This window comes from Zootoca vivipara, chromosome 12, assembly GCF_963506605.1.
Source record: "Zootoca vivipara chromosome 12, rZooViv1.1, whole genome shotgun sequence".
Taxonomy (NCBI): domain Eukaryota; kingdom Metazoa; phylum Chordata; class Lepidosauria; order Squamata; family Lacertidae; genus Zootoca; species Zootoca vivipara.
The window spans coordinates 6,227,234-6,254,111 of record NC_083287.1 but is presented as its reverse complement, the minus strand read 5'-3'; the positions used below and the strand labels follow the sequence as shown (position 1 = coordinate 6,254,111).

At 43.8% G+C, this 26,878-nt stretch overlaps 1 protein-coding gene across 5 annotated transcripts in view; it reads right to left on the bottom strand.

The window, feature by feature from the left end:
* Nucleotides 1-26,878, bottom strand: part of ELMO1 (engulfment and cell motility 1) — a 318,071-nt gene that overhangs the window by 202,385 nt on the left and 88,808 nt on the right. For all 5 annotated transcript variants that reach the window (XM_035129257.2, XM_035129260.2, XM_035129258.2 and 2 more), the window contains exons 3-5: nucleotides 25,076-25,116; nucleotides 22,377-22,449; nucleotides 7,703-7,753 (exon numbers count right to left, since the gene is read on the bottom strand). In XM_035129257.2, the coding sequence (XP_034985148.1) occupies nucleotides 7,703-7,753; nucleotides 22,377-22,449; nucleotides 25,076-25,116 (165 nt within the window). The remainder of the gene's footprint in view (nucleotides 1-7,702; nucleotides 7,754-22,376; nucleotides 22,450-25,075; nucleotides 25,117-26,878) is intronic.

Here is a 26,878-nt window from a genome sequence, read left to right as displayed (position 1 = left end):
AAAAACAACAGCCCTGTTTTCCTACATGGTCACTCCTTGATAAAAATACTTTTTCTTTTGCCTCATTAACTACCTTAAAGCTAATACTGTGGAATGAATGCCTTGGCTTCTAACTAAGCTTCCACTGCGGGGATGTTCATGGGGAAAGTAGCTTTTGCCAATTCTTCATCCCCCCCAAACCTTTGTGCCCCCTGGGACTGTCAAGGGGACTGCAGGGGGAAGGAAGCTATCTGCAATAACTGGCTCTCCCTCCCACCCGCCAGAAGGAGCCTGCACTGGATCTCGGATCCAGCCATCACCTACCTTACAATGCAGTTGTAAGGGATGTGTGCAAAGCACTTTGAGCACTTAGTAAAAAGCACCAAATGAATAGCAACTATGCTTCCAACTTAAACTTTCGTATCATGCTACTATGATTCCCAGAATATTCCTTGATTTGGAAATGCTTCAGGATGCTGAAGTTCCTACCATCACTATCTTATACGCCAACTGTGAATTATTTGGAAGGAAGATATCAGACTCTTCATCCGTTATTTCATGCTTCAGTCCCCTACACATTAGAATACTATAATGAGCTCCATGTGCCTGGGCTGCCCTTGAGAAGAGTTCGGAGGCTCCAACTTTCTAACGCAGCTGCAAGACTTCTGGCCAGAGTTCCATCGATCGGATCAAATTTGAAAGATCTTGTACCAGCTGCACTGGTTGCCAAATCGTTTCTGGTACCAACTCAAGGTGCTGCTTTTGATCTTTAAAGCCATAAAGATACCTGGGGCCAAAATACCTTAAGAATCCCCTTCCCCCAAATAAGCCTTCCTGGAGCACTTTCACTCATCATCATGTCCAGTCCTGCTTTGGCTCCCCACACCATCAAAAATATGGCATGTAGCTACGAAACATGGCTTTTCATTTGTGGCAACCTCTGATCTAGGACACCTTCAAAGGAAAGTCCACCTGCCTCCTTCACTGCTGGGCTTTATATGGTGAGCAGAGAGGGCATTATTTCAGCCACTTTTTGTAGACTATGGTCTTTAAACTGTTTTATGCTGAAACTGCCTCTCTTTTTTAATCGTAGCATTTTAAGATGGTTGCACTGTGCTTTTATTACTGTGTCTTGTTTTAATTTATTTACTGCATGCCACCTTGAGTACTTTTATAGAAACATGGGATGCAAATGGGGGGGGAAACGAACAAACACTGTTTTGAAATTTGAAACACTCCGCAGACATCTGCAGGCAGTGGGATCTCATACACCCCTAACTTTAGTGTAGCAAGCCTCAATAAAGACAGAGCAGATTTATCGTGATCACAGATTAAACAAATAGTTTCTTTTCACAAAAATGCTGTCAGTTGTCTCACATGGCAACTAGCCGAGGTGACAGTGCCTGCTATCACGACTGATGGATGGGGGAAAAGGCTTTACTCAGCGTGGCGCCTTCACTTGTTGCCATAGTGCTTTATATGTACTCATATGGAATACGGTGGTTCTTCCCCAATTCTCCCTCCCTCCCTCTCTCATTGTGTTATTAGAAATGACACCTACAGGACATGTGCTATGAGCAGTTTCCAAAGAACTCTCTGCAATTTCTGGTCCATAAATGCCAGGACTGCAGGGAGTACTAGCTCATTAGGCCGTGATAATTCTGGTTACCAAGAAGTCAACCCTACTTTTTTTTTTTAACCCTACAAGAAAATTGTCATCTTATGGAAGCACTTTTTGTTATGAGATAAGTGCAAAGGGGTGCTGATGTTTGGAATGAATTATACTATCCTGATTAGACAGGGGGGGAGGAAATGGGCACAACATCCCTTCTCAAAAGGCCTCTATGATGCCTTAAATGTATCTCTGGCTTGGCCGGATTTTGCTGTCCTTTCTGCTGCAACACTTTTAAGAGAGCAAGGCAAGACGGACAAGTTTGTTAGCTTAAAGAAGACAGTGAGCGAGCTTTCAGGGCCAAAGCAGCATGAATCTTAGCATAGAAATCTTTAGTCGATTAAAGGATACAGCTCTGCTTGTGCATTACTCTCACACAGGGCACCCAGTTTCAAGATGGAGCAGGGCGATGCTTCTCAGGCCACCCACCCCGGTGCCACATCATGGTGCGAACGCAGCCTCCTGTTGTACACAGTTGTCTGCAAAAGAACAGCTACCCACAAGCAGATGCTCCTGTTTAGGAGCACCAAACAACTGGGTGTCCCAGTTTAGGTGCAGTTTATTCATGCATACTGGTTCCCTTCAAGACAACTGTGTGAAGACTGGAATAGGAGCAGCGACATAGCGTTGGGGGGCAGAGCGAGCCGAGGGACCCCATTCCAGTTTGAAACTGTGAACGTTGCTCGCGTAAATTATTACTCTGTGTTGCATTTGCCAAGTTGTTTTAAACCTTAAGCAATGTCGTAAATTAAAATGCACACAGATAAAATCAATTAAAAGCCAAATTAAAAAGGAAGTATGGGGACCCAGGTGGCGCTGTGGGTTAAACCACAGAGCCTAGGGCTTGCTGATCAGAAGGTCGGCGGTTCGAATCCCTGCAACGGGGTGAGCTCCCGTTGCTCGGTCCCAGCTCCTGCCCACCTAGCAGTTCGAAAGCACATCAAAGTGCAAGTAGATAAATAGGGACCGCTCCGGCGGGGAAGGTAAACAGCGTTTCCGTGCGCTGCTCTGGTTCGCCAGAAGCAGCTTTGTCATGCTGGCCACATGACCCGGAAGCTGTCTGCAGACAAACGCTGGCTCTCTCGGCCTATAGAGCGAGATGAGCGCCGCAACCCCAGAGTCGGACACGACTGGACCTGATGGTCAGGGGCCTCTTTACCTTTACCTTTAAAAAGGAAGTGTATCAGATCACTCACAAAAAAGTTCAAGAAACAAAAGAAGTGAACTGAGGTAGAATTCATATGGAATTGTGTGGTGTATTGATTTGCTAGTTAGGAAGTTTGGACTTTTAATTCATTTAATGTTTGTTTGTTTGTTTGTTTGTTTGTTTGTTTGTTTGTTTACACCCCACCTTCTCCTCTGACGGGACTCAAGGTGGCTTACAGATAAAATAAGAACAACTAAAAGTAGAGAAAAACAAACTATCAAAAAATCCTAAATACTGATAAAATTAAAACTATATACATATATAAAATCTATTAAAACCATGCCAATAATTACAATAAAAACAACATGGCCCTATCCCTTTCATTAAAAGCAGCCAGCTTCCCAAAAACCTGTTGGAATAAGGTGGTCTTCTCCTGCCAGTGGAAGGACAAAGGAAGGAGTTCCAAAATCTGGGAGATGCCACCAACTAAATAATAATAATAATAATAATAATAATAATAATAATAATAATAATAATAATTTATTTGTACCCCACCCATCTGGCTGGGTTTCCCCAGCCACTCTGGGCGGCTTCCAACAAAAATTTAAAATACATTAAAATATCACCCATTAAAAACTAAGGCTTTTTATGTGCTTTGTTGTAGTGTTTCTCTAGTTCCCAAATGTGCCTGTGGGCCTCCAAAATATTGGTGACTCTTGCCCTAATATATCATTTAAACAAAAACTGACCAAAAAATGGGGAGGGTTAATATATCCATTTAAAAGGGAAAACGGTACTGCTCTAACAGCGTGCCTCCAATATGGTCTTGTGACAGAAGCTAATGAAATACAACAGTGTTATCTCCTGTCATGTTATGCAGATAAATTAGTCACATCCTTGCTATATATATGGGCTGCTGCCGCATGGCTGATCTCCTGTAGCCAAAAAGGCAAGCAACAATGAACAGCCTAATTCATCACACTTTACACTTAACGAACCAATGAAAAGTAATGTTTCATGCTGTCATTTTGTCCAAAACAACTCCATTTCACTCGCTGAGAAGCTTACACTTTCTTAAAGCGCTGGATTACTGGAAACAAGTAAGTACATTATGTGTTGAAATGTACTTAAGTTTTTTGGCCTTTCTGCTCAGGCATTAGCAAAATTGGTTAGGGCTTATATAATAAACCTCTGCAATTGGGTTTTGCATGCCCAAAGCACTGAACAAATATAGTCACTGAAACCTCAGTGGTAAATGTTTCCAAATAATTAGGAATTAACTGAAGGACAGAGTAACAGATTTGTCCAAGGTCATAAAGTAGGTTAAAATAGTATTTTTAGTGGGTCAACATCTGCCGCAGCTTTTATTTCTAAACTTCCTTTTCGTACAATTAGAGCCAAATACCAAATGGTTGGGTCGTTAGCATGAAATATGTTGGCAATTCACCAAACAAGTGGATTTGACATCTTTTAGCAGGCTGAGTTATCCTGCAACTTGAAAGAACCAGCTAATTTGCACCGGTACTTGTATGTAAGACAAGGAAGGACGTGAGGGATTCTTTCTGTGAGTTAAATGTGATGATTGAACATCATGTCATCTATCAAACGTCTCTTTTAAAAGAGAGGTTTGATAGCACTCTGTCACTGCCCTCAATTGCATGCACATCTTGTCTGCCATGGGGCAAGTTTTGAAAAAAAAAAATGTAGCTTTTTACTGTAGGTTTTTCAATCAAGTTCAGCCAGGAAAAAGCCAGCTGTAATGAGCAGCCAGTGGCTAGGACCTGTGACCCATCAACAAATCCTCTACGCCCCTCGTAGTTTTGGAACAGTTTTAAAACTGCGAATTTCTTTTTTTAAAAAGAGAGAGAGAGAGAAAGAGAAAGAGAGAAAAGAAAAGTCAGACAGCCTGGATGATACATGTCAGGAGGAGCAAAATGATACCTGGCATTTAGAAACAATTCACATATATTGGATGGGCATGTTGCAATGTTTGTGATGCTTCATTTCTCAACACCCTTTGTAGGATGAGAGTGGGGGAAATCCAAATATTGTGGGGTTTCTGTAATACCATATTCACCACGCAACTGAAGAACCCACTGAAATGGCTTCTTTAAAAAAAATGCTACATTGATTTTTTTTTCTCCACTGATTTTTTTTTTTACAACAGAAATCTTTTTGCTGTAAGCCATGGCCTTCAGCTTAATCATTTTAATGTTGTAAAATAAATTGATTTGGGGTGAGCAATGTTGCTGAGGTAGAAGAGATACGAGGTTTTGGAGCGTAGCTTTCTACTTTTCCATGCAAGGTCAACTCTGTGGAAGAGGCAAAGAAACCCCTAAAGCAGGGGTAGGCAACCTAAGGCCCGTGGGGCAGATGCAGCCCATTCGCCTTCTCAATCCGGCCCGCGGACGGTCCGGGAATCAGGATGTTTTTACATGAGTAGAATGTGTCATTTTATTTAGAATACATCTCTGGGTTATTTGTGGGGCCTGCCTGGTGTTTTTACATGAGTGGAACGTGTGCTTTTATTTAAAATGCATCTCTGGGTTATTTGTGGGGCATAGGAATTCATTCATTTCCCCCAAAAAAATATAGTCCGGGGCCCCCACATGGTTTGAGGGGTGGTGGACCGGCCCACAGCTGAAAAAGTTTGCTGACCCCTGCCCTAAACTAAGGACAATGCAGGTTCTCTATCATAGAGAGCACGATTTGCGGTGGGGGCTAGCAAACCACTCCTGAGTCAAAGGCATGGGCGTAGGCAGGGGGCAGGAGGGGGCAATTGCCCCCTCCTAGAAGCAGGGCCTTCGGCAGGGGCGAGGGGGTGCCAGGATCAGCCCGAAATCGGGCTGCTCCGATCCCCTCCTCCCCCTCCGCGATCGCTGGGGCAGGAGGAGAGAAAGTTGGCAAGGGAGAAGGGAACTTTCCTTGCCCCGCTGTGGCCCCTCCCCCGCCCCTTGGCCCGCCCCTTGCCCCCCTGATTTTCATCCTGGCTACGCCCCTGGTCAAAGGTGGGGGCATGAGTGGCCACCGCCCGATTGGACCTGGGCTGTTGTTGGGCAAAATAGCATGTTGCAAGTGGTAAGTCCAACCCCTGGGGTATAAATGGCTAAATGCTTGGTTTCTCTTCTCTTTCTCTTTGGCTGCGTTTCTGATCCCCACCCTCCCTCCGCTGTTTTTAGGCCTCTGTGTTGACATTGCTGTGCCTCTCCAGGGGTCGCCTGTATTCAGGGGCCTGGCAGGAATTTTTTTCCATTTGGCTGATTGGCTGGTGCCATCTGGTTTTTTGCCTACTGCATAGCAAATAGTCACAACTTGTGAGGTTGGCGGTTAGGCATTGGTTATTTTGGTTGTATTAAAGGGTCTTATTGATTAAGTTGGCCCCAAGTTTATGCCTGCGTGGTTGGGGAAATCCCGGTCAGGAATACAGGGGCTCTATGCTGTGTCCGTAACCCCAAGGTAGGGGGCCAGGACGGCGTATTGAGGCCCCTGGGAGCCTGAAGGGAGAGGGGAGAGTTCATTGCACCCGGGTCCCCGCCTCTCCCTGTAGGATTTCCCCATGTTGACAAGGCAAGTTATTATTACCATTTCTGTCCTTACATGACAGTTGAGAACCAATGCCTACGCAACCACTCACATGTTTTGTATTAAATAAAGTTGTGGCCAAATTCATGCCAAAAACCATTAAACTTAAATCCTGTCTATGTGGTGAGTTATTTGGGGGGTGGTTTGGGGACCTCCACACGCAAAGGCTCCACATGGAGCTCTCCACAAGAAGTTTGTGATTACAGGCAGTGACAATTTTAGGCTCGTCCAATTGACACACGATCACCGACACACCGACCCAGTTGAGAGCAGAACAGGGGTGAGGCATAACAGGGTGCACACGTGCAAGAGTCGGAAACGGAAGCCCCGTGCAAACAAAGGCAGGTGCCTGTACAGGGGTATAGGGCTGGAATGTACAAATATGAAATAGCCTTTTTTTTTTTAAACCCTACAAATTTATAGGGGGGGGGAATGGAGGAAGATAGCTTTTGAGGTATTAAAGAGGAATGAATCAGAGGAAGAACAGAAAGAGTAAAGAAAATGAGAAAATTCAGCCAGTAGTTGCTGTAACCTAGGAAACTGAGTTTGCCTGCAGGTTTCTGAAAGGAGGGGGACCCTAGTATAATAAATAATTACATGAAATTTGCAAATAGAGCAAATGAACCAAATGAACAAGTTGCATGTGTAATGGTGCAGACTCGCAAAACTGCAATTCTGCCAACCGTTTAAAAAGCAAGTGGTAATTTTGTAATGATGTTGTCTTCAGACGTATTAGAATGAAGGCAGGGGAAAGCTCAACAGTATTATGTCAGTCAATCCCGTTTATGGACATATTTTGAGGCGGCAATCTAACACGCACGCAGCTAGAAGCAAGACCCACTGAACTAAATAGGACTTGGTTCTGATTGATGTATAGGACTGCAATGGGAATCTTATGCTGGTGTGATATTTCAATGAACAAGGGAATATGGTGGCTATGCTATGAACCTAACTGCCGTGCTGAGATGAGCACATAAATGAAAGAGAATGAAGAGGAGTGTCATTGTGGCCTAAGCATTGCTTCCAAGAGAGCTGACTGAGAATCAGAAACTCTCCACATTGCCTCCACATTAAAAAAAAACCACCACTTTCTACATATAAAATATAATAATAATAATAATAATAATAATAATAATAATAATAATAATATATTGTGAGATACTTTTTTTAAAAATATGTGATTTCCCTCTTCTGAATTAATGGTATAGGATCACTGATAAGGGCCCCTTTCTATGAATAAAACATAAAATCAAATCAAAGGAAACATATAGTATTGGGGAAAACAAGAAAATCAAAGGAATGCGAATGTATCAGTAACTTACTGGTGATGTAGTTAATCGAAGTATTGCTCCATTTTTAATTTCATTACGGTTCTGGAAAAGAAAATTCCAAATGTCAGACATCCATAATTGAGGCTCTTCGACGTGTATAAATCATGAAAGAAAAAACTGAATTTACAGCAATCGTCAGGTGCTTCCTACTGTACATGAGAATTTATGTGTACAGTGCTGTTGTGTGAAGTTACCAAAGTTGGATCCAAAGTAAGCTGGTTGCACTTGGCTCCTACTGAAATCAATGAGTAATCAATTACCGGTATTTCGATGGATTAATTTCAACTAATTTAGTTTGTATCTAAATCAGTAGCTAGAAGAAATTATACTCTCAATAAAAGACTTGCTTTACCTAAGTGTACTGTATTGGGATGCCTTCCCTATGACTCTACATTTAGGGCGGAACCCCTTGATTAATGGGAGCACTTAAAGTCAAGGCCATTCCAAAAAGGTTGTATCCAAGCTACACTGGAGGTTCAAGACTCCATGGGCATGACTAACTCATACATAAAGTCTCTCCCTGTGAATCTTGTTTAGTCAACTCTGCCACAGTGGTTTCCCAACAATTGTTTGGGTTTCTAATCTGCACATGCATCAAATGGACCAGAAGATGGGGAGGAACATGGATATCTGCCAAGAGGCAATTTAAGTCCACCATCTTATAAAGAAGAAAACGGATTGATTTTCGGGGCTTAGGAAACCTTTCTCTGTTAACGTACTTGCTTTTCTTCTAGCAGGTTAAACAACAACATTTATACAACAAAAGAAACCTTCTCCTCTTAGTTACTGCCAGATTATCCAACACAAGGAAGGAAAAATAGCACAACATCAGGAATCAAACTAGCCAAAAGATTTTATACGTTGTACAAAATCCCCTGTTCTCTGTCTTGTTCGTATGTGTGCATTTTCAGTAGAAGAACACGGATTTTTACAATGCCATTAATCTGTGCTCAAGACAGACAGGGACTGTATATTTGTGCTGCAAGGACAATTTTTATTCTGCTTATAAGCTGTACCATTCTGCCATGAACTTGGTCTGAGGCTTTTTCTTTCTTTCCCCTTGCCATTTGTGGGGTTGTAAACATTTTTAAGCCTCGGGAGCTGCATTCCCTTCTATGCAATTTTCCAGGGTCCGGATGCCAGAGGAAAGGCCAGAGGAAAAGTGTGCAGTGAACGGCAATATTATCTTTCTAAGGTAAAGGGACCCCTGACTATTAGGTCCAGTTGTGACCAACTCTGGGGTTGCGGAGCTCATCTCACGTTATTGGCCGAGGGAGCCAGCGTACAGCTTCCAGGTCATGTGGTCAGCATGACAAAGCCGCTTCTGGCGAACGAGAGCAGCGCACGGAAACACCGTTTACCTTCCCGCCGGAGCGGTACCTATTTATCTACTTGCACTTTGACGTGCTTTTGAATTGCTAGGTTGGCAGGAGCTGGGACTGAGCAACAGGAGCTCACCCCGTTGCGGGGATTCGAACCGCCGACCTTCTGATCGGCAAGCCCTACGCTCTGTGGTTTAACCCACAGCGCCACCCGCGTCCCTTCATTATCTTTCTACAGTTGCCTATTTTCCACAAACACTCATACACTCCTCTCAATCCTCCCTCCAGGTAAGCAAGAGTTCCAGCCAGGCAAAAACTCTCAAGGGCCAGGTAAGAGAGGTTTGGAGGGCCACATGCTCACATCCAGCCTCCTGAGCCTGAAGTTTCTCACCCCTGCAGCAAATGAGTAGTCAGTAGTTGAGTTAGATCAGGCATCCCCAAACTTCGGCCCTCCAGATGTTTTGGACTACAATTCCCATCATCCCTGACCACTGGTCCTGTTAGCTAGGGATCATGAGAGTTGTAGGCCAAAACATCTGGAGGGCCGCAGTTTGGGGATGCCTGAGTTAGATGAACTAATGGTTGAACTCAGTATACAACAGCTTCCAATGAGGAGCAGGGCCACTGGTTGATGCTTTATATTCAAAAGCAGTTTGACTCCAGATTACAAGGCTACAACCTTTCCTCTGCAGATGTAATTGCGCATAAAGGCTGCAATTTGTGGCATGGAATTGTTGTTTGCTGCTAGTGGACCTTTTCAGTGCCCATGGGTGTTATTTTACCCCAAAGCAAAACTGGAGCTGCTCTCTGCGTATATGAGCCACATGCAGAAAATGGCAGTGCAGAAAGCTTACCAGAGCAAAGAGGGAAACTTAAGAAAGAACTTTCCCCTCCATGTGCTGGGAAGATAGAGACTACTGTGAGTGCCCTAAGTGTATATACGGTACTGTTTATACCCTGATGGATTCTGGTTTGCACTGATTCTGCTTGGAAACTAGCACCAAGGGTGTTTCATTCGTTCATTCTCTACCCGTAAGTGTACAAATAGAATTTACCAAAGACATCAGTGCTCACCCCCTTAAAAGAAAAAAGGCATGTTCTGATATTCCTCTGCTTCCTGAAAAGGAAGCAAAACAAGAGGAACTTAATTTCTACCCAGTAACATGAGTTCATGTATTGCATCTCCCAGTTTTGTGGCCGCTGCCAGCTACCAAGGAGCAGTCTGAAGTCCTCATTTTCTGTAAAAGCCAAAATAAATTGCACTATGAAATGTGACACCAAATTGATGCCATATAATCAAGGAGCTTGTGGGTCAGTTGAAACCCATCATTAAACATCTGCAGCACTGCAATGTTATTCCTCCAGTGCTCTGCTTTCCATAACTGCAATGTGCAATCTGAAAACCACTGGAACGAGCCACAGAGATCTGACACCACAGCTTTACATTCCCTCAGACACAAAGCACGAATGCCAATATATATACTTGAAAATATGTGGACATTGAAGAGCCTTTCCTTCTTAAAACAGCCAAGAATGTTATTTCACACCGAGAGCAGGAGGGAAAACATTGACTGGTTTTCTCTTTTTTTTTGAGAATCTCATACAAGGTAATTCCATCAAAATGCAGGCCCTTTTGAGACATGGGGACAACTCTCTCCTCTGACTCAGCCAAATTTAGTCACAAAAATTTGTAGTTAGCAGTCATCTGGTACTAGTACCAATCACAATTATTTTATACTTCACTACAGAGCATTCAAAATATGTTGCATCTGTTATCTCACTATGTTGCATAGTTGCCAAGTCTCCCGTATTCCCCGGGAAACCCCCGTTTTTCTAGCTGTTCTCAGCTGAAAAAAACAGATTTTTTTTTGTTTTTTCCTGGTTTATTCTGGCACAGCGGCCATTTTGGAACTGGGCGGAGCATGCTCAGAAGCGACTTTTGATGCAGCTCTGCCCAGTTCCAAAATGGCTGCAGCGCTACTTCCAGTCTTCTACTTCCGATCCGGTCCCTTATTCCTCCCACAGCAACTTGGTAGGTATGATTATGTTGTACAGTATCTCACATTATTTTGCATCCTTGCATCAACCCTGCAAAACAGATCTGTAATATTAAATGCAATATTGCAGATGGGAGCCTGTGGCTGGGAGATAATTGCTTGCCTACGGTCACCAAACAGGCTTAAGGTAGCTGTGAAATCTGAATTGTGATTTCCTGATTCATGGCCCTATGCTACACTACTTGTTATTTTATTAGTTAAAAGAATTGTAAACCACTCTTTATCAACTGGGTATCCAGGCAGTGTATACTAGCAATTGCCCTGGTCACCTAAACAGGCAGACCTGGAAATGTAGCTGCATTTTGTCTACATTACGAGAAGCAAAGAGCTTTACATGAAACACCCAAGACAATTGCTAGAATTCAGATCTTCCACAGGAGGGAGATATTAGCATGTTTGAGGAAACCCCAAAGTTTGCAGAAGTACAGATTTTCTTTGGGGGGGGGGGGAGAATCCAAAAAGGGTGGGTGACCCAAATAGGTTAATGAAGACTGAGTTGTCACAGAATGCAGGGGAAGGGAACTACAGAAACCTGGGGCATGGGAATATGAAGAGGAACAGAATGGGCCTCATTGACTGGCTGGAACCCTGAACAGGAGCACTCCATAGTGCAAGATTTTGTTGCATTATTGGCCAATTGTTTGCTTGAATATATCTCGTATTGAGTGCCTATGTAAGGACTATTCTCATAGCCAGTGGTAAGAACTGCCACGAGGCAACTGACAAGCAGTAACATAACATTGGTGTAGTCAGTTTTCTGCAGTTTTGTTCTGCATTCACACGGGTAACAATAAAAATCTACTGTGTCTGAGGTTCACAGCTGCCAATCTTTGGGACACTCCTGTGTTTTAATGACAAAGTTATTTTGTAGCTTAACTTACTATGCTTTACAATAGCGGTGAATGAAAGGAGAGGAGGTTGAAAGGCAAGAAGAATGAAGGGGAGTTACTTTTTACTTACGATCTGGATTCTTTTAAAGGTAAACAATTACACCGAGAAGATAAAAATTACAATAGCAATTCAACCAAAGAAAATGTTGAAACACTGCCCTCAGAGGAAGAAGACTATATGGCCTCCTATTCAACTCCAAACAACTAACTATAAAGCTGCGTATAAATTCACTGCACCGCATGAATCGATAAACACTATTACAATTCACTTGAACCAGCTTGTGGTATTTATATTATGAAATTATCGTCGATTGTGTCTTAATACAGGAGCTAACAACAGGAGCCAAGGCAGACTGAAGTAGGCTGTAAGTAAAAAAGAAATGTTGAAATGAACTGCAGCGAACACTGAAGGTGACTATTGATTCCTATGCTCCATCCCGTTCATCAACCTGAACCTTGATTTGAAAGCACTGGACCAAAGTCTCCCGCACTTGTAAGCTTCATTTATCTTTAACAAACAGAGTCCTTTTTAAATGGAGCGTTGATGGACAGTAGCAACTAACAGAGAATGAGATGTGAACCAGGAAGGACTTGGTTTAGGCCTCACCTGTCACAAACACCATTAGGTGACCATAGATAATCTACTCTCAGCTTCTCTCAATGGGCTTGATTACTAAAATGACCTCTGGCCCAGCATGCACATTAATACTAAACCAAGATTTTAAGCTTGCACATTCTCCCATTCCAGCACAACTGTGAAGAGATGAGAAGGTCCGACTTCTGTTTTTAGTTTAACTACATTTTAATGTTACAATCCAGCCCTAGGCTATGAATACAAGCCAGCTTCATAATCCATAATTTGGAATTGCCTTGTTTCCACTAAGCATGGGTAAGACCAACTGTCGTTTGTCTATGTTCAGGTGTCACAAGAAAGTATGGTTAGTCTGAAATGGAAATGGTGGAGTAGAGGAGAGAAGGTGTACATGAGGCATGCAGGTCCAAATATCACTGCGGCTCATTCTCATCATGCTAAACCATGTGAATTCAACCAGGGTAATATGGTTTAAACACACTAAAGCAGGAGTAACCATTATGGTGCCCTCCAGAAGTTGCGGAAATACAAGCTAGGGACTGTCTGAACGCTTAAAGTCTTCTCCTGTTGGGGACCAGGGTTTCAGAGGGAGCAGCTACTTCCTGATGAACCATATATCCTAGCTTGATCACTGAGATAATCTGTAGGAGCATTGCTGGTTGTCCCCAGAGCTGGTGAGGCTCATTTAACATCAACACAAATCCAAGCCATTAGAGCCATTGAGCCCTGTGGAATGTTCTTCCAATAGGGATTTAGTAGGCGTCTTCCTACTGGAAGGTCGGCAGTTCGAATCCCCGGGACAGAGTAAGTCCCCGTTACTCGGTCCCTGCTCCTGCCCACCTAGCAGTTCAAAAGCACGTTAAAGTGCAAGTAGATAAATAGGTACCACTCCGGCGGGAAGGTAAACGGTGTTTCCATCTGCTGCTCTGGTTTGCCAGAAGCGGCTTAGTCATGCTGGCCACATGACCCGGAAAAACTGGCTGCGGACAAACACTGGCTCCCTCAGCCTATAGAGTGAGATGAGTGCACAACCCCAGAGTCGTCTGTGACTGGACCTAACAGTCAGGGGTCCCTTTACCTTTAGGCATCTTCTTTAAATGTTTAAAAGTTTGCTGTTTTTTCCATTGCTGCTAGGCTTATAAAGATAATTATGATAAACATTTTCTATAATAGTTGGTGGTCTGTGGTGTGTGTGTGTAAAACTGTTGTAAACCACTTTAACATTTCATCATAAAACTAGTATCATGAAGCCCGTTAAATTAACGGGTGCTAGAATTAATTAGTGGGGTTCCCCCCCCCCCCGGTGACTCACCCACTGCCACCACCTCAGCCCCTCACTCAGTCCCTTCCCTGCCCCAGCCAGCTGCCTCCTCAGCTTCCTCTCTCCCTCCCCATTTCCCACCCTCTTTTTTCTACTCCTCTTCTCTCTCTCTCTCTCTCTCCCCCCCCCTCGTTGGTCCCAGTTGCAGCAGCACTTCCACCACCACCCCAAAAAATCCACAAACACTTCCAGGGACTAATTCCCCCTTCCCCCACGGGTGCGCCCGCCCGCCTGCTCTCCTGCTTTCGCCCCTCAGTAACGGCTAAACGATCCTTCAGCCCAGCAGCCGCATCACTCGCGGCTCTCGCGCTCTCTCTTTATCCACACCCACCTACCCTCCCTTTCCCTTTCGCCGGCACACGCCTGGCTCCTCTACTTCCCCTCTAACAGAGAAGAAACCAGGAGGAAAGAGAGAGATCCTTCCGTATTGCAGCAGGCAAGGGGAAGCCGCGCACTGGTTGTTTTTTTTTTTTTGTATGGTTGTGTATATGCAAGCATGTAATCTCTCTCACGGTCCTGGTTTATCCCGTCCGAAGTCTCTGCACTCCAAGTCCCAACGGCTGTCCGTGGGGCACATGCGCAGTAGCGCAATCCCACGGACACAGAGACTGGACGCAGAGACATTTGCATATTATTATATAGGATTGCAGTATGCAAGTATTTTGTGAAAACAAACAAACAAGCCCCATCACCCCTTGACCATTGGGCCAGGCTGGCTGGGGCTGATGGGATTCAACCATCAGCTGGAGGGCACCATGTTGACTACCTCTGCTCAAAAGAGCTGCAAAAATGCTACGTACTATTACTACCACCACCACAGGGATATCAGGTATCAGCCTGCAATGGCATAGTTTGTGGTTCACCTCTAACCAGAGCCATCACAAGAAAAACTCTGAAGATGCCACGGGTAGACAGGAGTTTATGAAGTACTTCTTATGTATCCCACTGGAATGCATCCATAAACATCTGCTTTGTAATGCAGCAGGCCAGACAAAACCTAAGTGGAAATCTCTGCTCTCCAATTAAAAATCCAATTTTGTTTCTGCATTCCCAAACTATTACTTAAGCGCCTGCAAGGAAACAGTGCACAATTAAACCAAAGGGATATTCTACATTAACCTGAATGAAACCGTGTTCAACATGTCAGCTAATTTCAGTGGATACACAGAGCTGTTCTGTGACTACTTAATACCAGTGATAACAAGAACGTTTGGTTAAGTTGTGGACTGTATAAATAAATCTGCTTCATACTGACCACAGTATTCAAAAATACTGTATTCTAATAAACAAGTTAACTTTTCATTTTCAAAGCTTTAAAACATCTTGGGATTGATAGGTTAGATTCCTGGCAACTTGGTATGTAAGATTCACCATGTTTGCAATTGTTCTGTTCAACCCTGGTTGAAAACAGCAAACAAACCCATATGCTAAATTTAAATGTATTGATCAATAAATTGCCCATTCTCCTTCCCCTCCAGCACCCCACATACGCCCCTCCTAGAAACAATTAAATGTCAGCGACCTCCTTCCTCGGAGATTTTTAAGCAGAGGTTGGATGGCCATCTGTCGTGGATGCTTTTGCCGAGATTCCTGCATTGAAGGAGGTTGGACTTCCTTACATTAATTTATCTTGAAATTCAAGCTGTAGTTTATTTTGCTGCTGTGCCTTTTGTATATACATGACAGGGTATATAATTTTTCCTATATGCAAAAATGACCTTCCATTCCATTAGCATATACTGAAAAGGCAGGTCAGGTATAAAATCAGAGCACCTCTTTTAATATTTGCTGACTGAAGTGAAGAATAGAAGCAACAGAAATACTAGTTCATTGTTGTTTATTTATTTGTGCAACCTCCCTGCTTTTATAAGGCAAGAGTTTTCCTAGCAATTACAGTGGTACCTCTACTTACGAATAACTCTACTTACGAATGTTTCTACTCACAAATGGAGCTACGTCCGCCATCTTGGATGCGGTTTAGATAGGATTTTTTCTACTTATGAATTTTTAGATAGGGTTGCTTCCACTTACAATTTTTTTCTCCCAATGCATTCCTATGGGATTCAACTTACACATTTTTTCTACTTACGAATGTGCGTTCGGAACGCATTAAATTCGTAAGTAGAGGTACCACTGTACAGGATTTATTCACAAGAAACCATAACTTTTTGCACAGAACAATTTAACTACTGCAGCTAGGGCTCAAAAAAGAAAAAGGAGGTTGATCAACACTGAATCTGGAGGGGAAACCAGGTGGCCACAGTTTCATTTATCCACACAAACACAGAGAAGAGAAGACAAACCAACAGAAGACAAGACTCCTCGTTGTTCTCTAGTGACATCATAGGTATAGATGCAGATTGAAACAAAGGGGAATGAAGAAGAAAATACATTGGGGGCTGGGAGGATGGTGACATCATCAAAATGGTGCTCTTGTTCCTATCGTTGAGTGTTTCAGTTAGACCAGGGGTAGGCAACCAAAGGCTGGGGGCCGGATGCGGCCCAATCGCCTTCTCAATCCGGCCCATGGATGGTCCAGGAATCAGTGTGTTTTTACATGAGTAGAATGTCTTCTTTTATTGAAAATGCATCTCTGGGGTATTTGTGGGGCATAATAATAATAATTATTTATTATTTATACCCCGCCCATCTGGCTGGGTTTCCCCAGCCAATCTGGGCGGCTTCCAACCAAATATTAAAAACAGTACAGCATCAAACATTAAAAACTTCCCTAAACAGGGCCGCCTTCAGTTGTCTTCTTCTGTTGTCTTCTAGGAATTCGTTCATTCCCCCCCCCCAAAAAAAAACCACATATAGTACAGCCTACCACATGGTCTGAGGGACGGTGGACCGGCCCACAGCTGGAAAAGGTTGCTGGCCCCCAAGTTAGACAATACAAAAGTGCTTGAATCTTGGCTCAGAAGTTCAAACATTGATTTAGTATATGTAGCAATGGCTGCAACCAAACAGGGCTAAAGGAAAGCACACTTTGGCTTCTGCCATCAGCCAGGAAATTTAGCGCCACTGGAAGGCTATACCTTTTGCCTCCTAGGAAGAACATAATGGCACGATATGGGCACCCTGACAGATAAGCAGCAATCCTTCCAAAGCTTGTTTTAGTCTTCCCTCATTCCTTTTGTGTCCATTAGATCAGCCTTTCTCAACTTCGGGTCCCCTGCTGTTGTTGGACTACAAATCCCATCGTCTCTGACCACTGGTCCTGCTAGCTAGGAATGATGGGAGTTGTAGTCCAACAACGTCTGAGGACCTGAGGCTGAGAAAAGCTGCATTAGATTGTGATTGTGTGGTCTGGAGCTGCTTATTATTATTATTATTATTATTATTATTATTATTATTAAATTCTATACCAACCACTTCATATTTTAATGAAAAAATCTCAACATGGTTTACAACTCATTAAAACAATAGAGAACATATTCAAGCTTCAAGGAAAATATTTCAGATTCTCCTCTAAGTGACATTTTGCGTTCCCCATATTTATTTAAGTAGCAAAAGTATCTTTAGAATTCGGAATAAATAGTCTATTTCTGGATTAAGGAAAATTGCAGGGCCATCTCTAGGCCTGGGCGGCGCAATGCGCCAGGGCACCTGGCCACCAGGGACGCTGCTGCGCCACCCGACAGCTCCTCATGCGACGCTATTAAATTTGTTGCCGCCCAGCAGCCACCAAGACCGGCGCCACCGCTCCGCGGGTTCCGGGGAAACCTGGTGGACCGGCCGGGGAGCCGCTGCCTCCCCCAGCAATCATGCCAGGCCGGAGCCGAGGGCGCCCAGCCATTGACCGGGCGGAGCTCCGAGGCCTGGGTTAGCCCGGCCTGCGGAGCACTGGTGCTCCGGAGGGGAAGAAGGAGAGCCCCGGCCTCGTGGCCGCTGCCACTGCCGTCCCCTCCCTGGACGGGGAGAAGGGGAGAGGGACCCTGTGAGGCGAGGAGCCTCAGTCTTGCCACCCCTGCTGCTGCCACTGCTATTGCCACCTTTTTTATCATTATTATTATTACTACTATTTTTTTTTACTTTATTACTTTCATTTATTTAAAAATAAATAAATGTTTATTAAAAATAAATAAATGCTTGCCGCCCTCCCTCCCTCGTTGCGGCCAGGGTACAGCAGGTGATCCTTCCTGGAGGTGAGTTCAGGCCGGAGGGAAATGGGGGGGGTGCCGGAGGGATTTTTGCACCACGGCGCTGAATACCCTTAAGACGGCCCTGGAAAATTGTTCTGACTAATATGATAGTACAGTGGAACCTCGGTTTATGAACACCTCGGTTTACGAATTTTCGGTTTACGAACGCCGCAGACCCATCTGGAACGGATTAATTCACTTTCCATTACTTTCAATGAGAAAGTTTGCTTCAGTTTATGAACGCTTCAGTTTATGAACAGACCTCCGAAACCAATTGTGTTCATAAACCGAGGTACCACTGTACTACCGGTAGCAACAAATGATCACATAGACCAGGGGTCAGCAAACGTTTTCAGCCACTGTCCCTCAGACCTTGTGGGGGGCCGGACTATACAGTATTTTGGAGGGGGGAAAATAAATGAATTCCTATGCCCCACAAATAACCCAGAGATGCATTTTAAATAAAAGGACACGTTCTACTCATGTAAAAACATGCTGATTCCCGGACCGTCCATGGGACGGATTTAGAAGGCGATTGGGCCACATCCGGCCCCCGGGCCTTAGTTTGGGGGACCCCTGACATAGACACCAAAAAAATCCTTCCAATCAGCACGCACAAAGAATTATAAGCAATGGCCCACAGGTTAAAGTAGTTAAAAAGCACTGAAACATTCCTTTCTGCTACTCTGAGAACATGCTATGCTTGCCGCTCCTCAGAGGCCTGGGAAAGGCAGTCCGAATCCCGGCATGTGAAAGGTCAAAATGCCCACTTGTTGAAGCCATCTATTCACAAGTCTGCAAAGTCCATGAAACAGTCACCATGACCTTTGGTATTTCTCCCCCACTCAACCGGTAAACAGTCAAAACTGTAGCAGTAGACGCGGGCATCTGAGTAATACCAATGGCATTTAATTCTTGCCCATATTTACTTTCTATCTGACTCAAGACAGCCTATAAGCAGAATAAAAACCCTCCTTGCAGCACAAATATACAGTCCCTGTCTGTCTTGAGCGCAGATTAATGGCATTATAAAAATCTGTACTCTTCTAGTGAAAATGCACACATACCCCCAACAGTAGCAGCAACAGAGAGCACATGCCAGATTCTCCCAGAAGGTCTCATTTCCTCCAGGAAGAACACCTGGGGTAGGGTTGGGAGGAAGGAGGCAGCTGGGGCAAAATTTTACTATTTACTGTACAGTGGTACCTCGGTTTATGGACACAATTGGTTCCGGAAGTCTGTTCATAAACTGAAGCGTTCATAAACTGAAGCGATCTTTCCCATTGAAAGTAATGGAAAGTGGTTTAATCTGTTCCAGACGGCCTGCGGAGTACTTAAACTGAAGCGTTCATAAACTGAAGCAAACTTTCCCATTGAAAGTAATGGAAAGTGGATTAATCCGTTCCAGACGGGTCCGCGGAGTACTCAACCTGAAGTGTACTTAACCCAAAGCATGGGTGTAATTGGTTCCGGAAGTCTGTTCATAAACTGAAGCGTTCATAAACTGAAGCGAACTTTCCCATTGGAAGTAATGGAAAGTGAATTAATCCGTTCCAGATGGGTCCGCAGCGTTCGTAAACCGAAAATTCGTAAACCGAGGTGTTCATAAACCGAGGTTCCACTGTACAACTTTTTTGGGGCCTTGTGCTTCCTATTCCACCCCCCAACCACTCAAGAGTGTCATGTGCAAAGCAACTCTCTAGGGGAGTTCACACATCATTCTCGGTTACTAAAACTTCAAGTAACATCCTGCATGATGTGAAAGCCATCACTGATTACATTTTTGTATCAGCTCAAGCATGTGGATCTTTGGCAGAAGCAGTTCACATGACGGGCCGAACTGCACGTCATCAAGTGTTATCACATGCACCATGCATAATTCAGCCAGCAAAATGCGTAAATTCTGACGAGCCAAATAACTTTTCATCTGGAGAGGCCAAGAGATACTTCACAGCTAAAATGCAGCATTTAACACAGGCCTGCCCCAGTGGAAGTGGTTAAATCTTGTGAAAAGGAATTACGTTGAGCGTATTATGTTGCCTCAGCACTATCAGTTACATCTTACACAGTTTCGTTCACATTTCATTCCTGCATATTTTGGCACTAACTAAATTAGCACTTTGGCTCCTGAAACATGAAATGTTTAGTATTAAAATTTGCTAGAATAAGCTCTCTTACCCAGCCAAGCCCAAATGCAGCACCCAGCTTACCACGAAGAACTGCAAATTGTTTGCAGTTTAATTCTTAGGCACTTTCAACTAATACAGTATGACGTATTTCAAAGGGTGAACTTCAGTTTAGCTTGTGCTTCAGAACTCGAGTGGCTGAAAACTGTCAGCTGGAACAATTGATTTACCGTATTTCACAAGCTTTGTGTTGAGAGAAATTGAGGTGCAACACACTTTTGCAATATGTATGATAGCCATGTTCAAATATATAAAAGGATGTCATACAGAGGAGGGAGAAAGGTTGTTTTCTGCTGCTCCAGAAAAGCGGACACGGAGCAATGGATTCAAACTGCAAGAAAGAAGATTCCACCTAAACATTAGGAAGAACTTCCTGACGGTAAGAGCTGTTCGACAGTGGAATTTGCTGCCAAGGAGTGTGGTGGAGTCTTCTTCTTTGGAGGTCTTTAAGCAGAGGCTTGACAGCCATCTGTCAGGAATGCTTTGATGGTGTTTCCTGCTTGGCCGGGGGTTGGACTGGATGGCCCTTGTGGTCTCTTCCAACTCTATGATTCTATGATTCTATGCATTAGGATGACTTGCCTGCTTAGTTTTTGTAATAAAACAAAAACTGCAATGGACTGCTAGTAGCCCACAGCCCAAGAGCAGCATCCAGACTGTGGGGCTTGGCCAAATCTCATGCACCGCTTAGCAAACCTCCTCCCAGCACAAAATGAGAAAACACTCCAAGGCACAATTTAATCCAGTGTTTTGTTTTTGTTTTGTTTTGTTTTGTTTAGAAGGAAAAAACGAGATGCTACTTCTCATATCTTGATAAAAGTGCCATGGGTGCCAGCCCAGGAAAAGCACTGCTTTGATCCAGTATAAATGCACAGCAAGGCAACAATTAGGGCACCTCTCTCATGGAGATGGCAAGTGTTATGCAAGTCTTGAATCTAATTTCTATTAAGAGACCATTTAGGGGAGAAAAAAAAGGGAAGTGGTGGCAACAACACTTTGTTTACCTAACAACCAGCTATGGGTATGTCTCGTTTGGGCTTCCTGTCTGCTGCTTCTCGACAGTCCTCCGATTAGGAAGAAGTGCCAGCTAAACTATACTTTCTAAAGAGGTTTGGACACGGCAGTCTACAGAGCTAGCAAAGTGGTTTTGGTAGAAATGGATTTAATTTTGCCCTCCTCTGCCCACAGCCTTACAACACAACTGAGCATCACGCAAGGAAACTGCTTGCTTGCATCACTCCAGGGTACAGAGAGGATGTTGCTATGTGCCTGAATGCTCTGCCATGCATAGTTTTATTTCCGGAGAAAAGGATTCTTCCCCTTGCATGCTAATTTTCTGTGTGTGGGGCTTTATTTTTGGTGGGCAAGTCTTTCAACCGGCCACCACTCACCTGGTCTCTTAAGTGGCAGAGTTCAAAAACTGCTGTTTGCACAGATAAATCCTTAAGAAAAGTATTAACATGTCCACAAAAACCCGAGAGTCAACTTTATGGAGCCTTCCTCACCATTTCAGAACCAAAGAGTTGAATTCTTGAAAGCGGACAATGCCACCCTCCACTTCATCACTTGAAATGATTAGTGGTGGAAAAATAACTAAACATGCATTTTAGGAGAGCAGTTTCAAAGTAAATGTTGGCATTATGAAGAAAGGACATTCTTCTAAGCAGGCGGTTTAAAAAAACAAAACAGCCCTTACAATTAATTAATATTTATTCCGAATCAAGTGCTCCAAGTTCAAGATCCTTCTCTAGACCCAGTGACATACCAGCAGCACTGGAAGAGCTGGCACAAAAAACTTTCCACAATTAATTCTGATACAAGTTGCTTTAATAAGAAGCAATCATTGTCAGCATGCGGATAATGCTTACCCAATTAAAATCTTGTCCAGAAAGCCCTCCAATACACCAATTATTTTTCTACCCACAAAAACTGAACTGCTACATTACCAGGAGACAAAGAGTTCAGACCAATAGGATGCGGCACAGTGATCCCATTATAATCAACTTGGGTCTACGTTCTGTAAAAACCAAGGTAATAATGCAATTTTCCTCAACATTAGCTCTGAAACTGAATTGTCAGCATGAAGAGCATTTTTTAAACAAGAAGAAAGAAAAGAAAAGAGCACAAGAGATGTCCAGGGGTATTTTCTTACCTTTTCGGTGATGTAGAAATTGGTGCTATCAGCATGTTGCAGTGCATAATATTCGTGATTTGTAAGAGACCACCTTAAAAGGTACAAACAATTTTATTAGGAAAATGCACACGGATGACAGAAGCCAAGAACAATTTTTAGCTTTTCACTTTTTAGTTACATGTCTGAGTACAGAACACTTAGGTAAATCTAGAACCATAGTGGTGAACCTGCAGTCCATGGGTCTAATCAGGAGCTGTTTGACCGAAAGGCACACCTACCTGCCCTATATCTGACATCATATATGTATCACATCAGGTGTGATCTTTACAGCAGGTAAAGATGCAGCTGAGTCCAAAAAACAGCCCTTCAGCAAAATCCTTTGCAAACCCTGACTACCAGTCTCAAATCTTCCATTCTTGGGCAAGGTGATTGAGCGAGTGGTTGCTGAACAACTCCAGGCACGCCTGGAAGAAGCGGACCATTTGGATCCCTTCCAGTTGGGATTCAGGCCTCATCATGGGACTGAAACTGCCTTGGTCACACTGGTCAAAGATCTCCAGCAGGCTAGGGACAAAGGTGAGAGCTGTTTCCTAGTCCTGCTGGATCTCTCAGCGGCCTTTGACACCATCAACCATAACATCCTTCTGGACCGTCTAGAGGGGTTGGGAGCTAGGGGCACTGTCATGCAGTGGTTCCGCTCCTTCCTCCTGGGCCGTGTTCAGAAAGTGGTGGTGGGGGATGAGTGTTCAGACCCCCGGGCTCTCACTTGTGGGGTGCCTCAGGGTTCTGTCCTCTCCCCCATGCTTTTTAACACCTACATGCGGCCGCTGGCAGAGATCATCAGGGGGTTTGGGCTAGGTGTTCATCAGTATGCAGATGATACCCAGCTCTACCTCTCTTTCAAATCAGAACCAGTGAAGGTGGTGAAGGTCGTGTGTGAGTGTCTGGAGACAGTTGGATGATGGATGGCGGCTAACAGATTGAGGTTGAATCCTGACAATACAGAAGTACTGTTTGTGGGGGACAGGAGGCGGGCTGGTGTGGAGGACTCCCTGGTCCGGAATGGGGTAACTGTGCCCCTGAAGGACCAGGTGCACAGCCTGGGAGTCATTTTGTACTCACACCTGTCCATGGAGAAACAGGTCAATTCTGTGTCCAGGGCAGCTGTCTATCAGCTCCATCTGGTACGCAGGCTGAGACCCTACCTGCCTGCAGACTGTCTAGCAAGAGTGGTGCATGCTCTAGTTATCTCTCGCTTGGACTACTGCAATGCGCTCTACGTGGGGCTACCTTTGAAGGTGACTCGGAAACTAGAACTAATCCAGAATGCGGCAGCTAGACTTGGGGAACTGACTGGGAGTGGCCGCCGAGACCACATAACACAAGTCTTGAAAGACCTACATTGGCTCCCAGTACGTTTCTGAGCACAATTCAAAGTGTTGGTGCTGACCTTTAAAACCCTAAACAGACTCAGTCCAGTATACCTGAAGGAGCATCTCCACCCCCACCGTTCTGCCCAGACACTGAGGTCCAGTGCCGAGGGCCTTCTGGCGGTTCCCTCACTACGAGAAGCCAAGTTACAGGGAACCAGGCAGAGGGCCTTCTCGGTGGTGGCACCCGCCCTGTGGAACGCCCTGCCACCAGATGTCAGAGAGAAAAACAACTACCAGACTTTTAGAAGACATCTGAAGGCAGCCCTGTTTAGGGAAGCTTTTAATGTTTAATAGCTTATTGCATTTTAATCTTCTGTTCTGTTGGAAGCCACCCAGAGTGGCTGGGGAAACTCAGCCAGATGGGCGGGGTATAAATAAATTATTATTATTATTATTATTATTATTATTATTATTATTATTATTATTACAACCAGCTAATTGTCAGGGCTTGGCAAAGCACAGTACCTTGCCTGCATATGCAAAAATGGGTCGCCTGATGCCACATGGGCAAAATATATATATGTGATGTCATGTGATTGACAGGTGGGCATGCCCACCCACTGTCAAACCTGGCCTATGGAGAATGGGAGAGAAAGGAACTGGTTTGCCAGCTGGATCCAGTTCCTCATGCCTGATCTAGAGAAGGGTTTAAGGAGCCTATTTAAGGAAAATGTATATTTCTTTTAACCATGCTGGAATAATTTCAGTCAAGTCCCTAAGCAATTATGATTCCCTTGAACTAAAAAAAATAAAAAAATAAAAGACAAATGCAAGATTTATTTATTTTTATTCATGGCAAACTCCATGCAAACACCAAAGTTTGCTTAAGCATACTAGAGAGAGTTATGTGTTTTGTCACAGTTAAAATGTCCAATTACAACTGGGGAGACTTTGGGTGACTTTGGGATAAGAAACTCTCAGCCTAACCCACCTCACAAGGTTGTGTTTAAAGTCGAGGCAACAACTATGTAAGTCACACTGAACCTCTTGGAACAAATATATATATTTGTTCATTACATGTTTGTGTAATGTACACATTTGTACATATAAATGTAATAAATAAAATTGTCTTTCCCTTTGTTCTATCTTCAAAATGGATGAAAGAAAATTGAAGCCCACACCTTAGAGACCAGTACAATGTGTGTGTGTGTGTGTGTGTGTGTGTGTGTGTGTAAAACAAGGCTCCTAGGAGGTATTTGAATTAACTCGCAAGAGGGAGAAAATATATCTGAGAACTGTTTATTTTGAGAGTTGAAAGAAAGCACAGCAACAAGTAAAACTCACCCATCACAGACTTCCTTTATGATTGCTGACAATGGCTTTTTCTGAGGACAAAAAAGAGGAAAATGCATTGTGTGAGAACATCACAGCATAGCCTTCAGTAGATATTTGCAATACCAAAAGAAAACTTGGGCCTATTTCTCTTTAGTGTGCAAATGTTTGTTGAAAACTTATATATCTATGTAAAACAACCAAAATGGTCTGGAAAATTATTATAAACTCATTAGGTAGCCCCAAAGCAGGGACAGAGAAACTGCAGTTCTTTGGGTATAGGGTGGTATTTAAATTCTAATAATAATAATAATAATAATAATAATAATAATAATAATAATAATAATACATTGCCGGATACAATTCTCATCATCCTTGACCATTAAGCATGCTGGCTAAGGCTGATGGGAATTGGAGTCCAACAACACCTGGAAGGGTCCTGGTTCGCCCATCCCTGCCCTACAACAAAACATTATTTCTCAGCAGCCTACCGGCAAAATAAGGAAGAACTGTGTTCTGAATTATTGAGGGAAATGTATTGGAACACTCCTAGTACTTATTTCCATTTCTGATTAATGGCAAATTGCTATTTCATCTGTGGTTAATTTTAACTAGCATTGCTCTGAAACAAGGCAACTTTAAAAGCATGGGTTATCAAGCTGGCTTCCTTCAATAAACCATAGGCATGATGAGCCCCAGCACAGAGTTGAAACACAACATTAAACTATGGTTAGTCAAAATAACCATGGCTTGGAAGTTGGCTCGCTTTAACAAACCACTGTAAAAATGAGCAAGAATTTCTGGAGTATGAATGAAACAACAAGGTCAAATGAAAAATGGAGGTCAAATCTGTGGAATTGTAACATTAATATTAAGGCTACTGATTCAGGGCTGGCTCAGGACATCATGGCTTCCGTAAGAACCATGGAATAGTACCATCACAGCATTCCCACAATGCATGTGTGGCTGATGACACCCTGAATCTGGCTTTCTCAGTAGGGCAAGAAGAGAGTGATCTGAAGGTAGGAGATCTTGCCACCTACCCATTGTCATGGTTAGATCACCTCCTGTTAAGATTTAAGATTTGCTTCTCTGCAAAGGTCTGGAGGGGCTATTAGAATGGTCCACTCTCATCGAGTCTGAAGATTTCAGTTCCAGGTGATTCAGAGCTATGGGCATTGCAGCGTATTGGAAGACTGCTAGAACACAAGAGGAGGAGGACTCTGAAGGTAAACAATTGAACAAAACTGTGCGCTTATTGTCAAGCATACTTTGTGGAAGTGAAGGCAGGAGGAGATACCTCTTGGCCTCCACTGAGTCCAACACACCTTCCTCTAAAGTCCTTGTGCAGGTACAGTTTGGATGCAAACAATGCAGGCAAGCCAAAGAATGGGTAGGCAAACTAAGGCCAGGGGGCCGGATCTGGCCCAATCAACTTCTAAACCCAGCCTGCAGCTGGTCCAGGAACCAATGTGTTTTTACATAAGTACCGTAGAATGTGCCCTTTTATTTAAAATGCATCTCTGGGTTACTTGTGGGGCATAGGAATTCGTTCTCCCCCCCCTTCAAAATACAGTCCAGGCCCCCACAAGGTCTGAGGGGCAGTGGTGAAAAAGTTTGCTGACCCCTGAGCTAAATGCTTCAGTGGGGCTCACTAATCAGTGGCTACAATGAGCCCCCTTTCTCAGCAACAATCACTTACAGTAAGATCCATAAACTATATTGGGAAGAAAAACACTAGGGATGACGACAGTCCACATTCCCCTTTTGCTTTAAAGATTAAGCCCACCCCACTCCACTTACTATGCAAGTGGG